The 22,557-nt window shown below is 38.6% G+C and overlaps 1 protein-coding gene across 12 annotated transcripts in view; it reads right to left on the reverse strand.

The window, feature by feature from the left end:
- Window positions 1–22,557, reverse strand: part of EYA4 (EYA transcriptional coactivator and phosphatase 4) — a 166,153-nt gene that overhangs the window by 3,464 nt on the left and 140,132 nt on the right. For 8 of the 12 annotated variants that reach the window (XM_089530347.1, XM_089530341.1, XM_089530346.1 and 5 more), the window contains 6 exons: window positions 18,254–18,343; window positions 6,147–6,205; window positions 5,883–6,043; window positions 2,825–2,939; window positions 1,617–1,738; window positions 498–598 (listed from right to left, as the gene is read on the reverse strand). In XM_089530347.1, coding sequence (XP_089386473.1) covers window positions 498–598; window positions 1,617–1,738; window positions 2,825–2,939; window positions 5,883–6,043; window positions 6,147–6,205; window positions 18,254–18,343 — 648 coding nt within the window. Of the gene's footprint in view, window positions 1–497; window positions 599–636; window positions 738–1,616; window positions 1,739–2,824; window positions 2,940–5,882; window positions 6,044–6,146; window positions 6,206–18,253; window positions 18,344–22,557 lie in introns of all 12 variants that reach the window. The other 4 variants (XM_089530348.1, XM_089530345.1, XM_089530340.1 and 1 more) reach the window with 1 other exon arrangement.

Raw genomic sequence — 22,557 nt, forward strand, 5'->3', positions numbered from 1 at the left:
TTTGTTCTAGGCTGTTCTTTGTACAAAGCTTTCCTTGACTGATTTAATGAAGGGACAGCTCTGTACATATAAACTGGTACAATGGGAAAGCTGGTCCTTTATGGAACGAATTCAATTATAATTTCACCAGCCCTTTTAATGCATCTTATTTTTAATTTGTAGTGGGTGATTTGTGGCATGCTTCCCATAAGCTTTTGCATGCCTTTCTTCCTATCATTTCACAAAAATCACAAACATTATTGTGCCAAATTTATTAGCAGGTTTAATTTGCTTTGAGTCACTCTTCCCTTTTAAGATCTACAGTCTGTATCCATTCATCTTCATATCATGCAAGCATATGCTTGAATCCAAATGGTTTAACTATAAGCCTTATTTTTTGGCTTTCATCATCTACCAACTTGAATCACTTGCCAATGTGCCATACTAACAGAAATGCAAACAGAGAAAGCTTGCATCAATATTTAAATACCACACCAACATTTTATGAGACAGGTTACCTTTTTTGCTGCCTGTTCTTCTTCTACACCATCCCCAATTACAACATATACTACTTTTCTGCCAAACCTTTGCATTATTCGTTCAAAGCAACTTTCTTTTCCTGGAAGATAAATGAGATACAGTTCAGAGAGAAGTTACCTGGTTAGCTGCATGCTCCTCATCTCGGCCATCTCCAATCACAACATAAGTTATGTTAGTGCCAAACCTGGACACTATACGCTCAAAACAGCTTTCTTTGCCTGAAAAACAATGCACTACTTATTTGGGCTATCAATAAGAAGTATCACAAATATATAAAAAAGGCTAAGAGAGCCACAGAGAAGTGTAGGAGTTCTAGAACATACATGTTTTCACACCACATGGCTTTTAGCTATTGCCTAAATAAAACTAAAGAAAGGCAATTTAATCAAACAGATTTGATAATTATATATCTCTACCAAATCAATGAAAAATTAAGTTTGGCATTGTAAGATACGTAACAGAAAGGGTAATTCTGTCATATGTTTACTTTACTGATACTGATGAGCTTTACTGATACAGTTGGTAGTGGTGGACTTACCTACTGAAATGTGACTGCCAACACAAAGGCAGGAAACGGAGGTTAAAGGGCCAAAGATTCAAAGTTGATAGTTCCAATGTTTTCATGAGCTGATCCAAACTACCCTATTCAATAATCTCAATTTTTGCCTAAAGAGTTTGTTGAGAAAATGAAACACAGCCAGGCATCCCAGTATGAGAGACACTGTGCTCATTAAACTGGCATGCAAATTATGTACATTAACTGTGTGTAGATATATCAATATATCAATAGCAATAGCAAGTACATTTCTATACCGCTTATCAGTGCACTTAAGCACTCCCTAAGTGGTTTACAAAGTGTAAGCTAACTGCCCCCAACTTGAGCCCTTTCGCTGGTATTGAACTCACAACCTTATGGTTTTGAGTGAGTGGCTGCAGTACAGGCATTTAACCACTGCACCACCAGGGTTCCTCAATAATTTTGGTCCTCTTGATCTTTCTATTGGTTACCCCAACCAAAAAAATCACATTATCAATGGGCTCATGGGAGAATTTGAGACTCATACCAAACTTATATAAGTTTAAGGAAAGCTCCTTACCTATTTTAGTTGCACTGTAAATATTTTCAATAGGAAAAGCACCTCCTAAACTATACAGCAGGACTTTTGCAAGGGCAGGTATAAGTTGGGTTGTTGTTACCAAGACATTTACGCAGTTACTCCTATAGGGAGACACAAAGCATAACATCTAGGTAATGATGAATATTTTTGAAATATACCAACTTTTTTGCCTGTCATAATCTTACTGCAAGTTTTTATTTATCAGTCAAGCACTGCAACCAAAACTTAAATTAAAGTGTGAACAGACTAATCAATAGCCCAGGATTCTTCTCTTGTTATTGCTATGTCCTTTCCAGTTAACTCAAATGTATTGTGACCCCATTGTAGGGCCATCTTGTCAAAATTTATTCAGAAGAGATGTGCCATCTGTCTTTCCTGTAGGTTTAAAGTGTGTGACTTGCCCAAGTTTTCATGGCTGAGTAGGGATTCAAGCCATGAATTATCTTATCAGTTAATTATAGATCGGTCAGCATAATTTTACTCTGTTTTCAGAGAAACTGAGGTTTGACTCATCTATGTGTATATCTCCAATGAATGACTTATTTGGATATGTGAAAATAATACTAAAGATAAAATACCAGAGATACAGAACTTAACACTCTAACAAAATAGGCTTACACTAATTGACTTACGTTGAAGGTCATTTTGTATAATCACAAATAAGTGTGAAACTCAAAAAGGCTAAAGTTCAGTGGGAAAACACCTGTTTCCATACAAAAGGTCTCAAATTACATTTCTGGTATTTCAGGCAGGGATACAATGAACAAACAAACAAACACAATCCTGTCAAAAACACCAGGGAAGCAGAGAATACCAAGATAGCCATCACTTAACTAGATGGGATAATTATCAGATTTTGGACAAGCCCCTGAAAGAGCTGTGCAGTTGCTGCGGCCTCAACCCAGCCAGGTTCTGCCCCAAATAGGAGCAGAAAAAAGCTGCTCCTTCACCTCTAGAGTGAAGGCGAGTGGCATCTCAATGCCATGCCCCCAAGTCACCTGGAAGCAGCCAACGTGTAATCGCTGGCACGGCTTCCAGGCAATTTGGGGGCGAGGTGTGTCAGCTTTACTGGACTGCCTATTTCGGCCCTTAGTTTGCTAAAATAGCAGTTTTATCATGCTCATTTCTTTTGTTTGAAGGCTGTTCTTTGCTGTAACAACTAATACTTAAATTAAACACATACTCACCTTGTACTAATAATTGATAAGGATTTAAGTGCATTTGTTAGCCAGGAGTCAGTGAGACCTTCAATCTCTGCTCTTAATTGTAGCCATGCATCTCTTTTTGCAGGACCAAGGAGTCCTGACACAGAAAAAAAACACAACCCTCTTAAGATCGTATTCTACTTTAACTGTAATAAACAGAATTTGCAATTCTCTTGTTAGTTTGGAAGCAATTAAGTCTATTCTCCATATTGTTTTATATGAGAATATAATATAGCAGCAGACAAAGATTTCTGTATTAGGCCTTGTTAAAGTTTTTGAAAACATTGGTTTCTTCTTTTAGATAGCATGCTAGGCTAGGAGCCTGAAAGTAACAGTTTACAGGTATGGATTTTACTGCAACATGGCTGTTGTTGTTTTCTATGTCAACAAGTTCATAAAGATGCTCCGTTTGCAAATAATGCTCAAGCTGGAAGCATGCCACCCTTTCCCCAAATACTGAGTAATATTAACTAATTATAATTATACATTATGTTTTTGGGACTAAAATGCTTTCACTCTGAAGTGATATTATAAAAATTTACTTTTAAAAAAACAGCATTATTTATTATATGTTTTTCAAAACAGGAACGAAAAAGGAATGAAAAAGTAACAAGTAATGTAACCAGTAATACACTGTGTTTTAAAGATGGCAAAGATAACAATAACAAGTGATCGTTTAGGCCTCTGCAATTAAATGTTTAAAAAGTAGCTTTCCATGCTCTTGTGAGGAACAAATGACCCATTCCAAAAGACTAGCAAATAGGATTAAGTACTCAATTTTTATGCCTTTTGATTTTATTGAAGCAATAATAGATTCAGGGGGAAATGTTTAACTCTCTTAATTAGCTCGGCTTTTCAACAAAATCCTGCCATAGTAATTGTTATTTAGTCAAGATAACAGTGCTGAATGAAGGTCCTGTAATGCATTTAATATTGTCCAAAAGGCATTTAAAACACAGATTTAGAGCACAGTTTGAAATGCTTCATCGTTCACCTAAAATTCTGCCCTCTATCAAAGAAAAAGTTATTTTCCTCTCTTCCTCTAGGACTCCTGTGAGATATTTTGTCTTTTGAAATTGCTGGAATACTTTTAAAAACAAAAAATGTATTGTTTTTCCTGGAAGATAATCCACAAGATTAAAGAACAATTCCTGGGCACACTGTACAGTTGATTATTTCTAATAATGTCATAATGTCAAAGTATGACATTTGCCCTTAATACAAATACAATACAAATAAATAAATAATACTTTTTTGTTTTCTATACAAGATATAGTTTCTCTTTTCAACTTTTATTTTTTCCTACTTGTCAGATAAAAATAAAACTAGGACACAAACACTTGGGCAACACAGACTGCAGTAGTCAGCAATTTTTTCTCCCTTGCCTGCCCCCCCCCCCCCCGCCTTACTGTCTTTTCCTTTCTTTTTCCTCCAGCACCTGATATAATCAGAATTTTGTTTGTGCTGGACAAGATAATAATAATCTGCTTTGATTATATCCTAAATGAATGTGTGTGTAATTTGTTAGTAATCATTGATATGGGATGCGTCTGCACTGCAGGAATAAGCCAGACTGACACCATAAACCATGACTCACTGCTATGGAATTCTGGGATTGGTAGTTTGTTGTGGCACCAGAGCTCTTTCACAGAGAAAGCTAAATGTCTCACAAAACAAAAGATCCCAGAATTCCCTAGCACTGAACATTGACATTTAAAGTGTTGTCAACCTGGATTATTTCTGTAGTGCAGATGCAGCCACAGTACCCTGTTATATATATATTACCTAAAAGTGCTTGTGAAGCACTATCCCAGCATTGTTTAAGTCACATTTTCCTCAATTTAAAAGCATAAATTTAAAAAAGAAGACAGTAGAAGCTTCTGAGCAAATACCTAGTATCTGAAACACCTTATTTTGTACTCATTTACATAAACACAATAAACAAGATGCATGGCAATATATATCACCTTAAATAGCTCTATGTGAGCAGTAACAAATATTCAAAGGGAATAATTGTTTTGACCAAGATCCAATGGCATGCTTCCATATTCAAAACAAAGGAAACCTTCTTCCCCTACTAATATAGTTTCCTATGACACTAATAACCTTTAAAGAGGGTACTCCAGCACTTTTTAAGGATGCAGAGGGAATTGCAGGGGAAAGGAGCGCTGACAATTCTGGTGGAATTAGTAAGGAGTTTATCAAACAAGGCGCTTCCATTGCCCAAACATCATCAAATGGAGTGGAAGCGTCACCAGTGTGATCATGCCACAGGGGCTTATAAAGTAGAATGGACGTGTTATCTTCATGGAATCGCCATGGAAGCAGCCCTTTTCTTATTAACGAATTAATCCATTAATAATAATAAAAGGGCTTCTCCACTGATGGTCCCATAGTGATAACTCTTCTGTTTCACTTTAGAAGTGCCAGGCATGATCATGCTGGTGGTGGTTCTGCCCCATTTTGATGACGTTTGAGCGACAGAAGCGTGACGTTTGGAGCTTTGTGGATAAACCCCTATGACTGAATACACCATTGGATCCTGCCTTTGGGTCACTGATAACATTACTGTTGAATTTAAAGAGTAGCAATAAGGCACACCTTCAGAATATGTCACATGAAATACAGGCAGAAGTTATTCTTCAAAATTCTGCTATGCAGGAAGATTTTGACTTGGATAGTTTAAAATGTGTCCTTCATATCTACATTTTTAGTAATACATCTCTTCATGAAATGTAACAGATTTATTCCTCTTTCTTTATTAAATTTTCAGACTTACATTCATGTAATGGTAAATTACAATGTTGCACAATGCTCATATTCTCAAGGGGGCAACAAAGACACAGGTAGGTGTCTGGGACTGCTGTGCAAATGGAGCCAGCAGTGTGACCTGATGTACAATGTGTATTGATGTGCAGTGGGGGACATTATGCACTGGAATACGTGCAATGGAAGTACTTGTTGCCAGCTCAACATCTGGCAACATGTCCTGTTGTGCCTCATTGCAATTAAATATGTAATTGACATTTTAAAAAATTACCTCCAATATTGTTCTTGTAAGTATTATATAATTCTTTTACTCTTCTGTAGCGGAATGCCAGCTTCCTCATCCAGTCAACTCCTCCTCTTACACCTGTTGGCAGACAAAGGTTTGCACTACTTGCAGCTGCATGGAAGCCATCAGTTGCAAAACTGTAGGTACTGCAAACACCCAAAATATGCAAAAGTGAATACTTATTCTTCCTGTAAAAGGCATACTCATATAATTTTGTTACAATTTTGTTTTAAAAAAGGGATGACATACCTTAGGTCTTGTCCATTGTCATCTGAAGAAACGTCATCTATATGTACCTGATCACATTCCTGTTGGGAAAGGATTTTTTTTTCTTTAAAAAAATGTGTGTCCTTTCACAAAATTTTCATGACATGTTAGTACATTAACACATAACAGAACTATATAATGAGTAGCTCTTGTATTGCCAGAAGATGGCAGAATCTCCATGACTGACATTTCATAAGCAAGAAAAGGGATATTGCAGCACCTTTGAGACTAACTGTGCAAAAGAAGTTGTAGCATGAGTTTTCGTAAACTTGGTCTTCTTGAAGTCTATGATAGATCATGCTACAGCTTCTTTCATATGGTTTATCTCAAAGGTGCTGCAAGATCCTTTTGCATACTGATATTCCATACTAAAACAGTTATGTCTCTGATTTAATAAGCAAGAACACCACTCTTTTAACAAAATCATCCTTAAAAATTCTTGGCACAATGGGGTATTCCTACATTTATTACTATACTTGGAATTCTCGTGTGCTGGGGTAGCCAGGAGCACATTTGCCAGACATGAAAATGCTACTATACTTTTCATCCAATTGAAACTTAATGTTCTCTAAATAAGTATGCCAATATATGTACACTTATTAACAACAGCTGCTTACTAGAAAAACCAAAACCAAAAGAAACAATTAAAATGTTGAGGTTATTGTTTTTATTGTCCACATTGTATTTTAGGAGAAATGTCATACCAATGTATGTTATATACATCTACTGTAAATACCACATTCGGCAACTTTTACTAAAAGGCCCATACTGGGGGGGGGGGGGGGGAGTGGGGAATTCAAACATAGATCCATGCCAGCCACATGATTTACATTAGATTTATGCCCATTGTGGCCTCAGGGGTTGTCACGTCTGACTGTTCTGGGGTATTTCAACTTGCTGAAGCCGCCAAGCTGGGACCAGCTTTCATAGTTACCCTGATCCAACACTGGTAATTTCTTTCCCCACATATTCAACTGGACACATACTGGGATGAGGTTTCTACTATTCATTTGCAACAACATAATTCCATTTGGATAGCTGGACTTTGTTGGTTTTAGACTCATCAACTGCACACCTTTACAGAAAACATATCCAGGGCTAGCTGTTTTGGCCATGTCACAAAGTACATAATAACATCCAAAATCCATAAAACAGTGATAGCTTTTTTGAATCAACCAAAATGCACAAAATAGGTCAGGCAAAAGTGTTAAAATCATACAGGAGCCTGCATTTTGTCAAGATGTAGCTGTTCTCAGTTCAGGTGGTAATGGAAAGACATTCATGCAGGTCAGCCTGTCCTCCTTCTGGCCATGAGGGTATTCCAGGAAGTAAAAGTTAAGTTCCATTAGCAAGACAAAAAGAGATGGTCCTCTCCAGATCCAAGTTGCCTCCATCCTTTGCGAAATGACAAACTCCTTTGTTAGGCAAAGAGCACTGAAGAAGCTGTCCATGTTTTTGCATTAGGAGACATTTTAAAGGTGCTGTTTAGGTAAAACATGCCAAATGTAGTCCATTTTTTAAAAGAAAATGTTTTACCTTTGTTGGTGACAGAAACTTCTAATTGTAAAGTCCCAGTCCATTGGCCCTCTCTTTAGGATTCCCCTGATGTGGCTAAAATGCAGTACTGAGATGCGCTACATCTTGACAAAATGCAGACATGTGACTAACCTTGTCATATTTTCCCCTCCCGTCTGATTTTAACACGTGAAGATGCCAGTGGTGCTTTGAAAGCTTTAAATATGAATTTTGTGCATTTTGGTTGATCCGATAAAGGTATCTCTATTTTGTGGATTTTGGATGTTGTTGTCCTTTGCTACATGGCCAACACAGGTAGCCCTGGATATGTTTTCTGGATGTAAGATGCTACATGGCCAGACAGAGGAGGGGCCTGTCTGCATGTATGTTGCTCCATACCACCTGAACTGAATTTTGTGCATTTTCGTTGGCCCCATAAAGATATCATTGGCGGGATACAGCAGACAAACCATGCAGCTTCCTCGTGCAGCAAAAAGAATCCTCCCTCGCACAGCAAAAAGCGGGTTCTTTTTGAGGCGTGATTGTGATGGCGCAAGGCGCCAACGGTGCACTTGTGGTGTCACAAGGGCACTGAGACATGCAGACGCTAGGCGGCCATCACGTCAAAATGGTGGTGCCCATATGTACAGGGCGCCGCCATTTTGACGCCCTCATCACGTGCGAGGGGCATCTGAAAGCGCTGCCCCTCGCATGTCATGATGGCACCCTATAGGGCCCGTCTAGCCAGCACCATTGTTTTGTGGATTTTGGATGTTTTTGTACTTGGATACCTTTACAGCTGTGCCTAACTGAGTATCTCAGAATTTTTTCTCATGCTCCCAGGGGAGTTTTCTGTCACCCAGGCAGGCAATATTGCCAAGGCCTAACTGACTTCTGGAGTGATGAAATGGCCCAGGCAATTGATTAATACAATTGTTTGTTAACATCTGGACATGGAGCTAAATAAACTTCTTGGATCTCTGAGGAACTGATGGTAATAGAACAGCAAGAAAGTGACCAGAATAACAGTTTCAAAAGACCTGTGATGAATCTGATTAAACAAAGGCTACAGCTCCTATCAGATCCTTTTCTGTGGTGATGGTGGCAAAAAATATTAATTTTCTGCCATGCTTGCATCTCTGTATAAACAGCCAGTATAGTGGTTACTGGGCTTTTGTGGTTGGGAGGCCTACTTGGTAGTCAGCTGTGACTTACTCGCTAAACTGTGGATTTAGTTTCTGTATTCAATCTGATCTAAATGCTGCAGTTGGAGCAACACCAGCAATTGCCACTTTGGCATCCACTGGTCCAATTAGACTGGGTATGTTTCAGTTTCTGCTGCTCTGGGATATGGAAGAATTCTTGGTGGACTGAGCCCAGTTATCTCTGTACTTGATTCTTGTTATCCTGGCTAACAAAGCAACCAGATTGTCCAACTAAGTGAGAGGAATAACAATTTCTGGAAAATGTGGTGTCAATATGTTTAATTGAAAAAAAAATCACTCTGAATTCCACTGTATGGGAAGAGTTTTGCACAATCTTTAATTCTGATGGGGCTTATTCAACCATTTAGTGGCTTCTAAGCCACACTTTTTTTCTGGATAGGATGAATGATCTATATCAACATCCATCAGACATTTGGCTCAGCTGTGGGGCTGAGGTGGCTTTGGTCATCTTAGTGGATGACCTACAACAGGAATTTGAGATGGTAGGATTTTAATGTGGTGCCATGCTATTTTTAAGGTTTTAAAGTATTTGGATATAGTTTCTAATACAATTTAATACATTAAAGGTTTAATGTGTTAACATACATTATTTAATTGTTTTTAAAATTTATATTTATACTTTTATTTTGATTTTGCATTGTGTTGAACTTGTATTGTTTGATATATGTTGTTAGCTCTCTTGAGTCCCATTATCAGGAGAAAAGTGGGATATAAATGTTTTAAATAAATAAATAAACAATGGTTGTTTTGGCTGGGCCTCTCAGTATCATAAACAGAGACTTCCTTCTGTGCTAGCTAACTGGAATAGAACCTGGGAGTATGGTGTTGTGATGTAGGTGATGCTGAGCAACAGCCATTAAGTGTTTTGGCTAGTGACCCAAATACTAAGTTGTTGGCTGTGACTGAAAGTACCTTTAACAAGCTGAGATTGCTGCACAGGGTACATCTGTTTTTGGAAATGCTGATCTGCTCATGGTGAAACACCTGAGTTATGTCATGTCTGCTGTAATGTATTCTATATAGGTCTGTCTTTGAAGGCTCCATAGAAACTACAACATGTACAGAATCTAGTGTCCTGTTAAGACTGACCAGAATTCTCTGTCAGTTAGGTAACCACCATAGTTACATAGCTACACACTATCTTCCTGCCCAGCTCCTCCAGTCCCCATTTATGGGCAGCAACCACTATGATTGATGTGAGACTGTTTCCATTAATCAGAAAGCAGAAAGCTAATGCTTCCATGCTCTTTCGCAGGAGATTTCCATTGTGACAAGCAGAAGCAGAGTCCCTTTTACAATACCTCTTATGTCACAGACTGCTTGCATGAGGCAGGTAGGTGGGAACATCAGGCAACTGCTTCTTTATCAACAGAGGAATAGACCTCCACTGTTGCCCAGTAAGTGGAGATTAGGGGACTTCCACAGTCCCTATATATTCCTTCAAGCAGTGAATAAATATGGATCATGAATACAAACCAGTAATGAATGTCTAACTCTAGGCTACACATTTGTAACTATTTAGACAGTTCCTACTTTAATTAAGGGGCCATTCAGACTACCTTTTACCCCGGATCAGGAACCGAATTATGCACATGAAGTTCATATTTGCCCCGAATCTCCCACAAGCGAATCCAAGGCTTGCACAACAGTTGTGGGGCAAATGCCCCTTAGCGTGGGTCTTTTCAAATTGGAGTAAAGGCTGTATCTTTTTTTTAAAAAATGGGTTCGGCGAATATGAACTTGCCCCCAATCATGATCGGGTCAAGTTCATGGGAGGGGTTTAGGTCAGAGGGAGGGCAGTGGGCAGAACATTCCCTCCCCTTCATCCGGGTGAAGGAGGAGGATGAGGAGGAAGGAGCCGGAGGAAGGATGCAAAAAAGGGCAATCAGGGTGATAGGATGCAAAGGGCAATCGGGGTGACTAATGGGGGATGCAAAGGGAAGTCAGAGGGAGGGCAGAGGGGGGAACTGGAGAAAGGGTGCCAAGAGTGACAGAGGAGGAGGATGAAGGAGCCGGGGGGGGGGGAAGAAGGGGGCCATGGAGGGCAATCAGGGTAACAGAGCAGATGCAAGAGGAGAAGGAAGGAGCCAAAGGGTGCCAAAAGAATCGGTGATTGAGGAGGAGGAGGATGATGATGAAGGAGCCGGGGGGAAGAAAGGGCCCATGGAGGGCAATCGGGGTAATGGAGCAGGAGGAGGTCCAGGGTAGGTCAGAGGGAGGGCACCGAACGAAACAAGCTTCCGCTCTCGAACCAGGCAGCTTTCCCTTTTTTATTTTTTAAAATTATTTTTGACAGACTTTGCGCATGTTTTTTGCTATAGGTAGATAGATATATAGATAGAATGTGGCTGCCTGCCTGTTCACTTTCCCTTTCATTTCTGCTTCCAGCAGCACGACGCTTTGCAGGAGGCTTTTGCAAAAGGCTTTTTTTCTACATTATTTTTTCTATGCGAATGCTACAATGTGAATGTTACAAATGTTTCTCTTTCCAATTTGGCAAACTGATACAGAATGCTTTTGCTACTGTCTGTAAGGAATTCAGGGGTAGCTGAGGGAAAGCAAAGAATGCATGGCATCCTTTTCTGGCATTCCAAGGTGAGGAAATAATAATAATAATAATAATAATAATAATAATAATAATAATTACTATGAGGCATTCTGGGGTGGCAAGGAGGGAGGATGCAGAATGCAGAGATGGCATTAGACTGCATTTTGGAGTTGAAAACGGGGCCAAGGGAAGATCCATAACCTGCAGTGACCCAACTACCCACAACACACACAAACGGAGGAGATTTTTAAATTTGACAAAATATGTGCATACTGGCACCTGTTTTTTTTCAAAAAACGAGGAGGGAAGCACAGTTCCGATTGCCCAATGGTTGACCAATGGCTGCAGGAAACGTCACCTGACAAACACGCAACTGGAATTTGATTGACAACATTGGCGCCTTCATTTTAAAGTGATTCCTCTCCAGAAGAGCTGCAAGGGCATTCAGGGTTTAATTACCCTGATTTTTTAGTGGGCACTTGCTTCTGGAGGGATTCGGGAGTTGGAGACCCGATTCTGCCCAGTTCCATCCAGCGCAAAAAGGTGAGTCTGAATGGGGCCTAAGAGAGAATGAACAGTGGCAGCATCTAATTCCCAAGCTGAAACTTCAGCATGGGTTTCAAGCATAAGTCCCTTTATGATTTAGGACTGATGGATCACCTGCTCCTATAAGACCCTGCCTTACTATAGATACGATCAAAGGTATTCCAATATCACAACATCCTCAGAAGTATTTGCTGAGCCCAGAATGTTTGAGTAGTTGCACACAGGCACTGGGAAACCCTTCCAAGGGTAGCCCATTATGTTTTGTTTTGAAAATTAGTTCAAGTATTTTTCTTCTGGAGACATCTGATTTGAAAAGGGCTATTTCCACAGGACTGGGATGGAAGCTGGAGTTTTAAATATAGTTGGAGTTTGTATTATTTTTATTGCTATTTTCAATTATTTACTGCTGTTTTAGTTTTGATTAATATTAAGTGATGTTTCTGCTTTTTTTTACAATTACATTATTAATTTACCTCGACCATGTAAGAGGATTTAAATAAACAAATTATTAAATCTCAAATGAGTATTATATTTTAAAAACTGTTAACTTCTGAATAAGTAGCATTTCAGAAAATAAATTGTTAAAACATTTCATATAAACAAATGGTGAATTATTTGTTTAAATTAGTAGTAGAAAGTTATAACACACATTTTATGTAATGATAATTATCTCACACTTGATTGCATGCTATATTCAAAAGTAGCACTATCTAACTGCAATCTTCTTGGGTTGTATTCTTAGCAAATTCAGTGAAACTTTGATCATGAAACCAATGGGAAAATTTTATCATGACACAGGTCTTATGTCAGTGGGAACTCAGGTACGTTACAGACTGCCCCTTTGGGGCGGCCTGTAGGCACACCTTTCCCCGCTGGATCGGGGCCTCAGCGGCCAGAGCGGCAGCCGCTGAAGCCCCGATCTGCCGCTTTCCGGGCTGCGGGGAAGCGGCAAAAGGCCAATTCCCCACAGCCTGGAAAGGGGTGTCCTTGGGGCTTCAAGCCCCAAGGACACCCCTCAGCGGCGGGGAGAAGGAGAAAGGGACCGTTTGGCCCCTTTCTCCTTTGGTCTGCTGGGCGCAGCCATCTGAAGGCTGCGCCCAGCAGACCAAACCAGGAAGGAGCTCTGAAACGGAGCTCCTTCCAGGGTCGTGGAAAGGGCGCCCTAGTCTGTAACGGGCCTAAGTTTACAGTCCCATGTATGTTGATGAAAAATTAAGTTCCTTCAACAGAACATACTTTCAGGCAAGAGTGCATGGGACTGCAGCCCATGGCCAAAATCATGCAGGAGCACTAATATATAAGCATTGTGCATGTGGCTGCACTTTTTCAGGGGTTCTGTAAATGAAAGGCCCAGTACAGATAGGCAAAAAGTGCCATCCTGGGGCCGATTTAAGGGCTCGGTAGAGTGGAGTGTCCCCATGCTCTCGAGCCCTACCGTGCTCTCCCGGCACCATTTTGGTGTGAGCATCTTCAGATGGCATGTGCGCTGATGACGTCCATTGTGCGCCATGTCCAAATGGCATGGTGCACAACAGACCTCACCGCGCTGCTCCAGAGCGCTAATGGCACCTTGGCAGAGGCAGAAAAAGGAGCAGTAGAAAAGGAGCTGCGTTTCACAGCTCCTTTTTCTGAGCGCATCATTGCCATAATGTGCAGTCACCATGGCAACAATGCAAGGGATAAAGTGGCGGTCTCTGTCTGCCCCTTTCCCCCCATCTGTCCAGCCCCTAAGTTTCCAGTGTCACCAGTATTTCTGCAAATGCCCACACACTTTTCTCTTACACTTTGACTTGGTGGGTGAGCAGTGCACTGAAGTCTAAATCCAACCCATTATCTTTAACTCATTAATTTCCTTTATTCTCCTTTCAAGCCATGTGTGTTTATATCTAGTCCACTTCAAGCATGCAGTGATGTAGACATTTGTCTATAAGAGCTCATGTAATAAAGCAGCTAGTGTTTAAAGACTGTTAACAGCTGAGCGATTGTAGCTCGTTTCATGTTTGCATTTAGTGTCATGTTTTGTCGCAAACAAACTCGAGGTAACACCAGGAACTAGTTCTTTTTCATTGGTAATCAGTGCAACACCACCCATTTACCTTTTGATTCCCCCTAGATGTTTCTATTTCCAGGGCAGAAGGACAAAGTTTTCTACACAATATTCATTCTGGGCCACCCCAGAAACTCCAGAGTTTCTCAATACTTGAAAAACATATTTTTCAACCATTTTTTCCATCACCAATATGGTTCTATATGGTCTTAAACTGTTTTATCTGTTTTTAAATAGCTTTGTTTTAACCTGTCAGACTGTTTACTAATTTAGTAACTTAGAGGTGACATAAATCAGAAACGACATGAAGGCACAAAACAACAGAACATAAGTCTGAGTAGACAACTTCCATTTCCAGTGCCCACTACTATAAATGGTTTCACCTTCCTTTCCCTGGCTTCTACTTGTCAAATTCCTTCTCTTAGCACATACATCCCATTCTCCTTTCTACAAAATTGGTCTTGCCCAGTTTGTTTTCTCTTGGGATGAACTTCATACCGTCAAAGTAATCTGTTTTCCATTTTCTTCTTTCCCTTGACACACTTGTGATCATGTCCCCAAACATCTTTGCTCTTTTAGTTTCAGTATTATTCAGTTTTAGCCCATTCTTAAAATAATTTCTATACAGAAAATTGAGCTAGGAAAGGGACAATCCTAGGCATTTCTGCCAAGTATGTATTTTGCCCAGCATTTGACAAACTACTTAGAATATTCTCAGGTTGTCTTCAGTCACATAGTTGTGTGTCTAGAGGATCTGTGCTGGATAATCCTCTTATCTAAATGCTCTCATGGCATTTAATTCCATGTCTGACATACTTCCCATAATTCTCACCAATTCTGATATTATGTTTCCATCCCTTATTCTTCTTTCATAACTTTCATTAAAATCTAAAACAATTTGATAAACAACTACTTCCTGTTTCTAGGAAGGGATATATTATTATTATTATTATTATTATTATTATTATTATTAACTTTTATTTATTGAGTGCTGTAAAGTTTGCACAGTGCTTTACATAGTAAGGGTCAAATAAAATAAGAATAAAAACCTGCCAAGCAGCGTACAATCTAAAACAACAAGATTACATGATTAAAATATCTCTAAAATAATTCTAACTAGACATATGATATAGGTCTTCCAGAGTGGTAGTACCTAGTCTTCCTACAATGGTAAAATGTGGTGAGATATAATTTTGCAAAAAAAATATTTGAAGAGGAACCGTATACTGGCTATGACTGTCACTACACAAATTGATTTTTCCTATGTTGTTCTTGAATAGAAAGGCCTTTGCAAGGCCCTTTCTCCCAACCAGTTTTCTCAAACGCAGTCTATTACCATACAGAGACATGGAACAGTAGGGCAATACAGACCGGCACTTTGTGCTGGCCTGCATGCGTACAAAGGCTGAGCGTTCACAAGCTCCAAACTCTAGTTCTGCCACCCGGCCAGCATTATGGTGTGAGCCCGACCACACAGCACGTGCCAAATGGCACTACGCATAAGGGGCATCATCAGGGCGCATGAGCGCACCTATGGCACCCCTTCCAGGATGCAAAAAGAACCTGCCCATGGGCCATGCTGCATGGTTGCCATGGCCTCTTTCTGCAACAAAAACGGGTGGCGTGGAACCGCCCGTCTGTATAGGCCTAGTATTATATAAGAGTATTCGATAAGAAGTTATATAGCATTTAATTTGGTTGATATAAATATGATTAAGTGAAACATTTCTTATTAAAATTTCAGTGACAAATGTAAATTAATTTAATAATCAAACTATAAATAAGAAAATGAAAGTGAATGGACCTTTATTTTTATGTAATTTATTTTCTTCTGTTTGAAAAATGACCACAAATAACTAGAAGGCATGAAAAGGATCAAGGGCATTTCTTCTGCTTTTAAAAGAATGCTTTACATTACTCATATGATGAAAAAATGGCTTCCTCCTGTTTTGTGATTCTATGATTTACCCTTTCAGTACAATACTTTAACACTTACTTCCTGTTATTCATGGCTGAATCCTAGAATGAAAACATTAGATACAGTTCTTGTGCCCTATACACACACTTCCCTAAGAAATATTTTAACTTTATTATAACCATTTTCATAACATGCCAGAAGTTTCCAAGTTTTAGGCTTAAATTCTGAAAGTACTTGGAGCTACAAAATTTTACTGAATTAGCACTGCACAGAGTTGATTCAGTTTATAATCCAAGTGCTTTGAGAACCTCAACCTAAATTAATTCCCTCCCATTCCCAGTGGAAACTAATAAGTCTACTAGCATAATACCAAGGAATTGTTGTTTGATCACAATAGAGATGGGAGAGGAATGGGGTGGGGGAAGCTCTCTGTTAATTTTAATGTAAGGCAAAATACCTTTCAAAACAGCTACAGAACTGGCTACACTCATGTCACAGTGGGTCACTGGCTGTGCAAGTTCAAAACTAAGAAAGATAAAATATATTTTCCATTACTGAGTGTTTGCAAATTCATGTACAATAACTGACTGCTGCAACATAATCTTGAATTATTTCTCAGTACAACTAGTTCCTTACAGGAATGTTTCAGAATTTGACATTTTTACTAAGGAGTAAAAACCTACAGATGACCCACAAATGTGAGTCTTTTTGGAATTGTCAGTAATTTCATTATCCAATAAAAACAATGACTCATTCCAGTAAAAACAAAAATCCTATTATGAAGCAGTTCTTAGAAGTCACAGTCTAGAGGGTGAACAACAACCCTCATTCACCATTATCTGCTAGAAAAGAGCAAAATTGGTATAGATGATCTGCCAAATGTACAAGGAATGTTTTCCTAACTATCAAAAAGGACAGCATAAAGTACTATTTTCATAATTTGCAATGATAAATAAGTATATTGTTGAAATAATCGATCCAACTTCTGAATAAATTTTAACATGTGCATTCCTTTAAAATATTTCCTTAATACCCAGTGTAAAAGTATTGTAAATTAATATATTTAAAAAATACTATAGGACAGCTGCATAAAGTTATTATTTTATTTTATCTAAAAGTCATCCTTAGTCTTTAAGTTGCTCTCTGTGCAGTGATTTTCAGTTTCCTCATAAGCAGGGCACCCAACACATCAAATGGTTCTACAGACTAATAAAAAAAATAATAAAATGATGGGGCAACAGAGTATAGAACGCATCAATCAAGAGATCACGTTCAAGATCTCTGAAGACTTTTTTCACCATATAAGAACTCACTTCTTGTTAGGCATTATCAGAATACAGGGCAACTTTGTCAGTGCACCCAATGTGGGCATAGGTAGTAGGGGCACTATACCCCACCATGCACAGACCAAAAAATCCCCTTAAACTGCTTCTCTGAAGGGCTAGGAAACTCTCTGGAGCAAGTCTGCAGTGTCAAAAAGGTCTGCAAAAGGAAATGAAGAAAGAATGACAAAGCCTGATGCTATGACACACATCAAGCTGGATTTAGGCCTAGATAACAGCAGCTATAACCTTTGTAGAAAATTGCTGTCCATTCCTAAGAGAAATGCCTTCCCTTTTCCTTTCACTTAGGAACAACACTAAGCATATTCCTATACAGGGCAGCTCCACTCCAACAAAAGCTAGTCTTCTGTAGAGGAGAGATCCACCAGAAGATAAGATTTGCATGTTCACTTTCAGGAAGCTGTAAATGTTCATGCTAAATCTGTAAGCTATATACACTGAATCAGTAAGTTATTGAGAAGCTGGAACAAGATGTTGTCTTTTAAAATTACATCTTTTAAGCAACCAGGAAGAAAAAAGACCCAAGGATTTCAACAGAAGTTATGTGTAACTTAAAATACAACTATTAGAAAATTGAACCTGGAACTGTTTAAGGAGTGTTCTTTTTCTTCATAGACCTATTTCTTAAAGTTTCTTAAGTCAGGCTTATTTGGCGTGTTTGTAACTGCAATCAGTTCTGAACACTTCAAATTAATTTTAACAGAACATGATACAGAAAGAGCTCTGGCAAGTGTTTCAGCAACTAGTCAATAATATCAGATATTGTTAACTGTCAATGACTTCCAGATTCTGCCAATCTAATGGTAGCAGAAACCAATTGGACAGGAATACAGGCTACAAAACTGTTTCTGTAAGATTCTAATGTTTAGCAATGGATAATTAGCACAAAACAAGGTATCATGTGCTGGGATACAAGTGGCTTTATATACATTCAGAAAATACGTACCTCCAGATCATTAAAAAATAAATGTGTATCAGCAAGATTAAAAATCATTTCTTCCATCCGAAGTCCAAGTGTCACTGCCACAGGAGGATCCTTAGGGGAAAATGAAAGATTATTATGTAACTGGTGCACTAAATTGTTAAAAGTTGTAATTCAATAAATTATAAAGTACACTGAAAAGATGTGCACTAACTTCTGTCATAACTGCATATTGAGTTGCATATACAACTACACAGTTACAAAATCACTAGACAAGGGGTATAGTGACAAATTATTATCCTGGGAAGTTAAGGAGTTGGAAATATAACTTCATCAGAATGAGACATTAATTCTAAATATTGCAGTAAAATGCAAAATGTGTATAATAACTAAAGGCTACTGTATATACTCATGTATAAGTCTAGAAATTTTAGTCAAAAAATTGACCCAAAAAACTTGAGTCGACTTATCCATGTGTCAATGTAAGTACTGTACAACTCTTAATAAAAAAGGAACCATCCCCCTGTGAAAGGCAAGAATATAATATGTCCTGGAAGCACTGGTCCCCCTCTACTCTCCCATCCATCCAGCCATTAGTATGAGTAGAAACAGTTATGCCTACTGGCATTGTTTTCATTTGCTTCATCCTTTAGATCTGTTGTTACATGCACCTAAGTTTTTACCCTTGACTTATCCATGGGTGATATCAAAATCCATAATTTTTGCCCCCAAACCTACCCTCAACTTATACATGAGGTGGAATTATAGTCGAGTATATGCAGTAATTTACTGTAGATGAACATAAGATGCACAAAAAAGATTTAATATCAATATAGTACAACATATGTAGATCAATAGTCAATGCACATAGCTGACAATCCACTGTGCAACTGTAATGCACAATGAACACAGGCAATGCATAGAGGCAATGCATATTCATAAAGAACTCTGTATATTTTAACAAGATACAACATACACAACAACCCTGCATATGCAACTCTAGTTATGCCACCTTCACCTCGATATGAACACATTGCCTCCTTCCTGACCAATCACTCTGCATGCACAGTATAAATTATGATTGCATATGTCACCAACAGGATGTCAGCCAAGGCATATCAACCTTGCTCAGTCAGTTTCCTAGCAAAACTAGGGTTGTATATGCACTGCAGAAATAATGTAGGACTGGTACAGATCGGCACAATACAATGTCTTCATGGCAGCGTGGGGTTCATTCGGTGCATACACACCCATGCCACGGGGAAGCCAAATGGCTGACTGGACATGGGCCAACTTTATGGTGCTGTGGCAGCACGACATTTAGACACCACATGCAGCCGCAGTGCCCTGTCGGGGCAGGAAAAGCCGCTGCAAAAAAGAGTGTCAATTTACAGTGCCCACCCGGCTCTTTCAGGGGCAGTGTCATGCCGACCCCTCGGCCGGTCTATTTTGGCCCATAGTTAGACATTGCTTCAACTGCCATGACTCAGTGTTATGGAATCCTGAGATTTGCAGTTCATTGTTGTCAGCTCTCTGACAAAGAAGACTAAATATCTCACAAAACTACAAATCTCAGAATTCCATAGCATTGAGCCATGGCAGTTAAAGCAGAATCAAACTGCATTATTTCTGCAGGACAGATACGACCTAAGTTATCATTGAGCACATGAGTCTTGTGTGGCATTAGTGGTGTCTGGAGCACATTAAGAGGGGACATTAAAAGTTACATGTTGCACACTCATTGTGGAACATTATTTATTAAAATATAGCTAAAACATAGGAAAACCTCAGAGTACTGGCATTCACCTCCTCCCTCTCATAATCCTCACTGTTCAGCCATAATGAAATATAATATTACAACTTAAACTGGAGCCAGTCATGGCCAAACAGGAAAATATAAGACCATACCAGAAAACACAAACACATACACAAAGAGGCATCAAATGGAACAACAACTTTTTGTCCTAATTTCTAAAATAATAATAATAATAATAATTTGTTTTATTTATATACCGCTATTCCAAAGATCATAGCGGTGAACAGCAAGTAAGCTAATTAGCAAGTAAGCTAATTTGCCCCCAACAGTCTGGGTACTCATTTTAGCGACCTCGGAAGGATGCAAGCCTGAGTCGAGCTTGGGCCCTTTTGCTGGTCTTGAACTCGCAACCTTGTGGTTTCGAGTGAATGGCTGCAGTACAGTCATTTAACCACTGCGCCACCAGGGCTCCATGTATTGGATCGAGGTGGGTAACAAGATATCAAAGACAATAAAATCAAGTCCAACCCCCCCCCAACCCACGGAAACAATTGTTAAAAGACATATTACATTTCAAGTTCCCAAACTCCCTCCCACCCTATAAAACAATAAAACAATTCCCAACCGGTGGCCAATAAAGTCAATCAAGATCATTATACAGTAAGGTACAACAAATGTTTGACATTTCTATTACTTCCCACGCACCCTCATTTGTACAAATGTCTGCCTGAGGTGGCAATCCATGCATCTGAGGAAGTGAGGTGCAATTCACAAAATTGCATGCTGAAATAAAGTTAGTCATTAAGATGCCATACCATACATAAGATACCTCCCATAAAGAATCTAGGGCACAAGAATTTATTTATTTATTTATTTATTTATTTATTTATTTATTTATTTATTTATTTCATTTATATGTCACCTTTCTCTCCAGAGGTACCTAAGGCGGCTTACAGATATGACATTTTAAATTGCATAAAATTCAAAACAAATAAAAAAATATGTAGGATATCATTGTACAAAGTAATACAAAATCATTAAATACAAAATAAATTAGTTTATGTTAAATTTAATGCACAATCTTCACATTAGAGCAGATCACTTCCCCAGTGGTAAAAATACCTTTTCCTCCAAGACAGCTGTAAGTTATACAAGAGCGAAATTGCATACAGCTACAAATACAGTATATGAAAAATGTGATGGTGAACATGCCCTCATTTAAAAATAAATAAATATGAAGGCAAGTCAGTAAGAAGCAAAGAAGCAAATATGTTAAGTACATTAAAGTGTCAAATTACTACAAAGGAGGATGAATTTGAAGCATACAGGAATACTGCCATCATACTCTGCAAACACTTCAAGATTTCACCACCTTTAGGGTGTATTAAATGCATATATTCATGGATACACATATACATACATGAATGGGTATATATGTAGTACACACAGACACAGATATAGACATAGACACACACCTCTTAGTTCATTGGCTCTTGGGAATATGGTCCTTAGCCAGAGATTGCCAGAACTGCAATCAAGGGTAGATAAACTGTAATACTTCCCTGTCTCAGAATACAAATGCCTCTGGTTGTGGTAGTCGTGGGCCTAAATTGGAGCCAGACAGTCTGCCTGTTGACTTTTGCACTACATTGGGCCATGCATTAGAATGGATCTTAGGAAACAAAGTAAAATAACTAACATTTAGGTTCTGAGGAGTCAGGCTGTAGAAAAGAGTCTGAATCATGTCAAAACACTGCTTCCTCTCTTAATGCTAAAATCAAATCTTTGAAAATCAAGTCCTGGCCTCAAGGAAAAAGCATGATCAATTATATTCCAAAACAATTGAATGAAAGTATTTACAGGTTGAATATCCTTTATCTGAAATGCCTGGGAACAGAAGTGTTTCAGATTTTAGAATATTTGCATATACATTATGAGATATCTTGCAGATGGGACCCAAGGATAAACATTTATGTTTCATATACACCTTATGTACATTTTATGCAATATTTTAAATATTTTTGCATAAAAAAGCTTGGGTACATTAAACCATCAGAAAGCATAGCTGTCAACATATTAGCCACTCATGATTTTTATTTTTTTTATTTTTTTTTTGGATTTTGGAACATTTCAGATTTGGATATTTGGATAAGGGATACTCAACCGGTAGTAGCAAAACTCTGAGATTTGCTTCACATGGTACCAAACTGTTCACATCTATGGAGCTTTTAGTAAAATAATAATTGTATCAATGAATGTCTGCATTTTAAATGGAGAACTTAGCATGAGATGTTTTATTAACAGAAATGTTTCTGTATACAGTCTGACCCCATATCCACGGATCAGTTTCACTCTGTTTCACTTACTTGCGTCTGAAAAAAAAATCTCTGTAGCAATAGCAAGTAAATTTCTATATCACTTATCAGTGCACTTAAGCACTCCCTAACTGGTTTACAATGTGTAAATTAATTGCTCCCAACAAGCTGGGCACTCATTTTAGTGACCTCAGAAGGATGGCAGGCTGAGTCAACCCTTAAGCCCCTGGCTGGTATCCATCTCACAACCTTGCGAC

The sequence above is a fragment of the Sceloporus occidentalis genome, unplaced genomic scaffold (assembly GCF_023333645.1).
Source record: "Sceloporus occidentalis isolate IW3139 unplaced genomic scaffold, rSceOcc1.0.p SCAF_6, whole genome shotgun sequence".
NCBI classification, from domain to species: domain Eukaryota; kingdom Metazoa; phylum Chordata; class Lepidosauria; order Squamata; family Phrynosomatidae; genus Sceloporus; species Sceloporus occidentalis.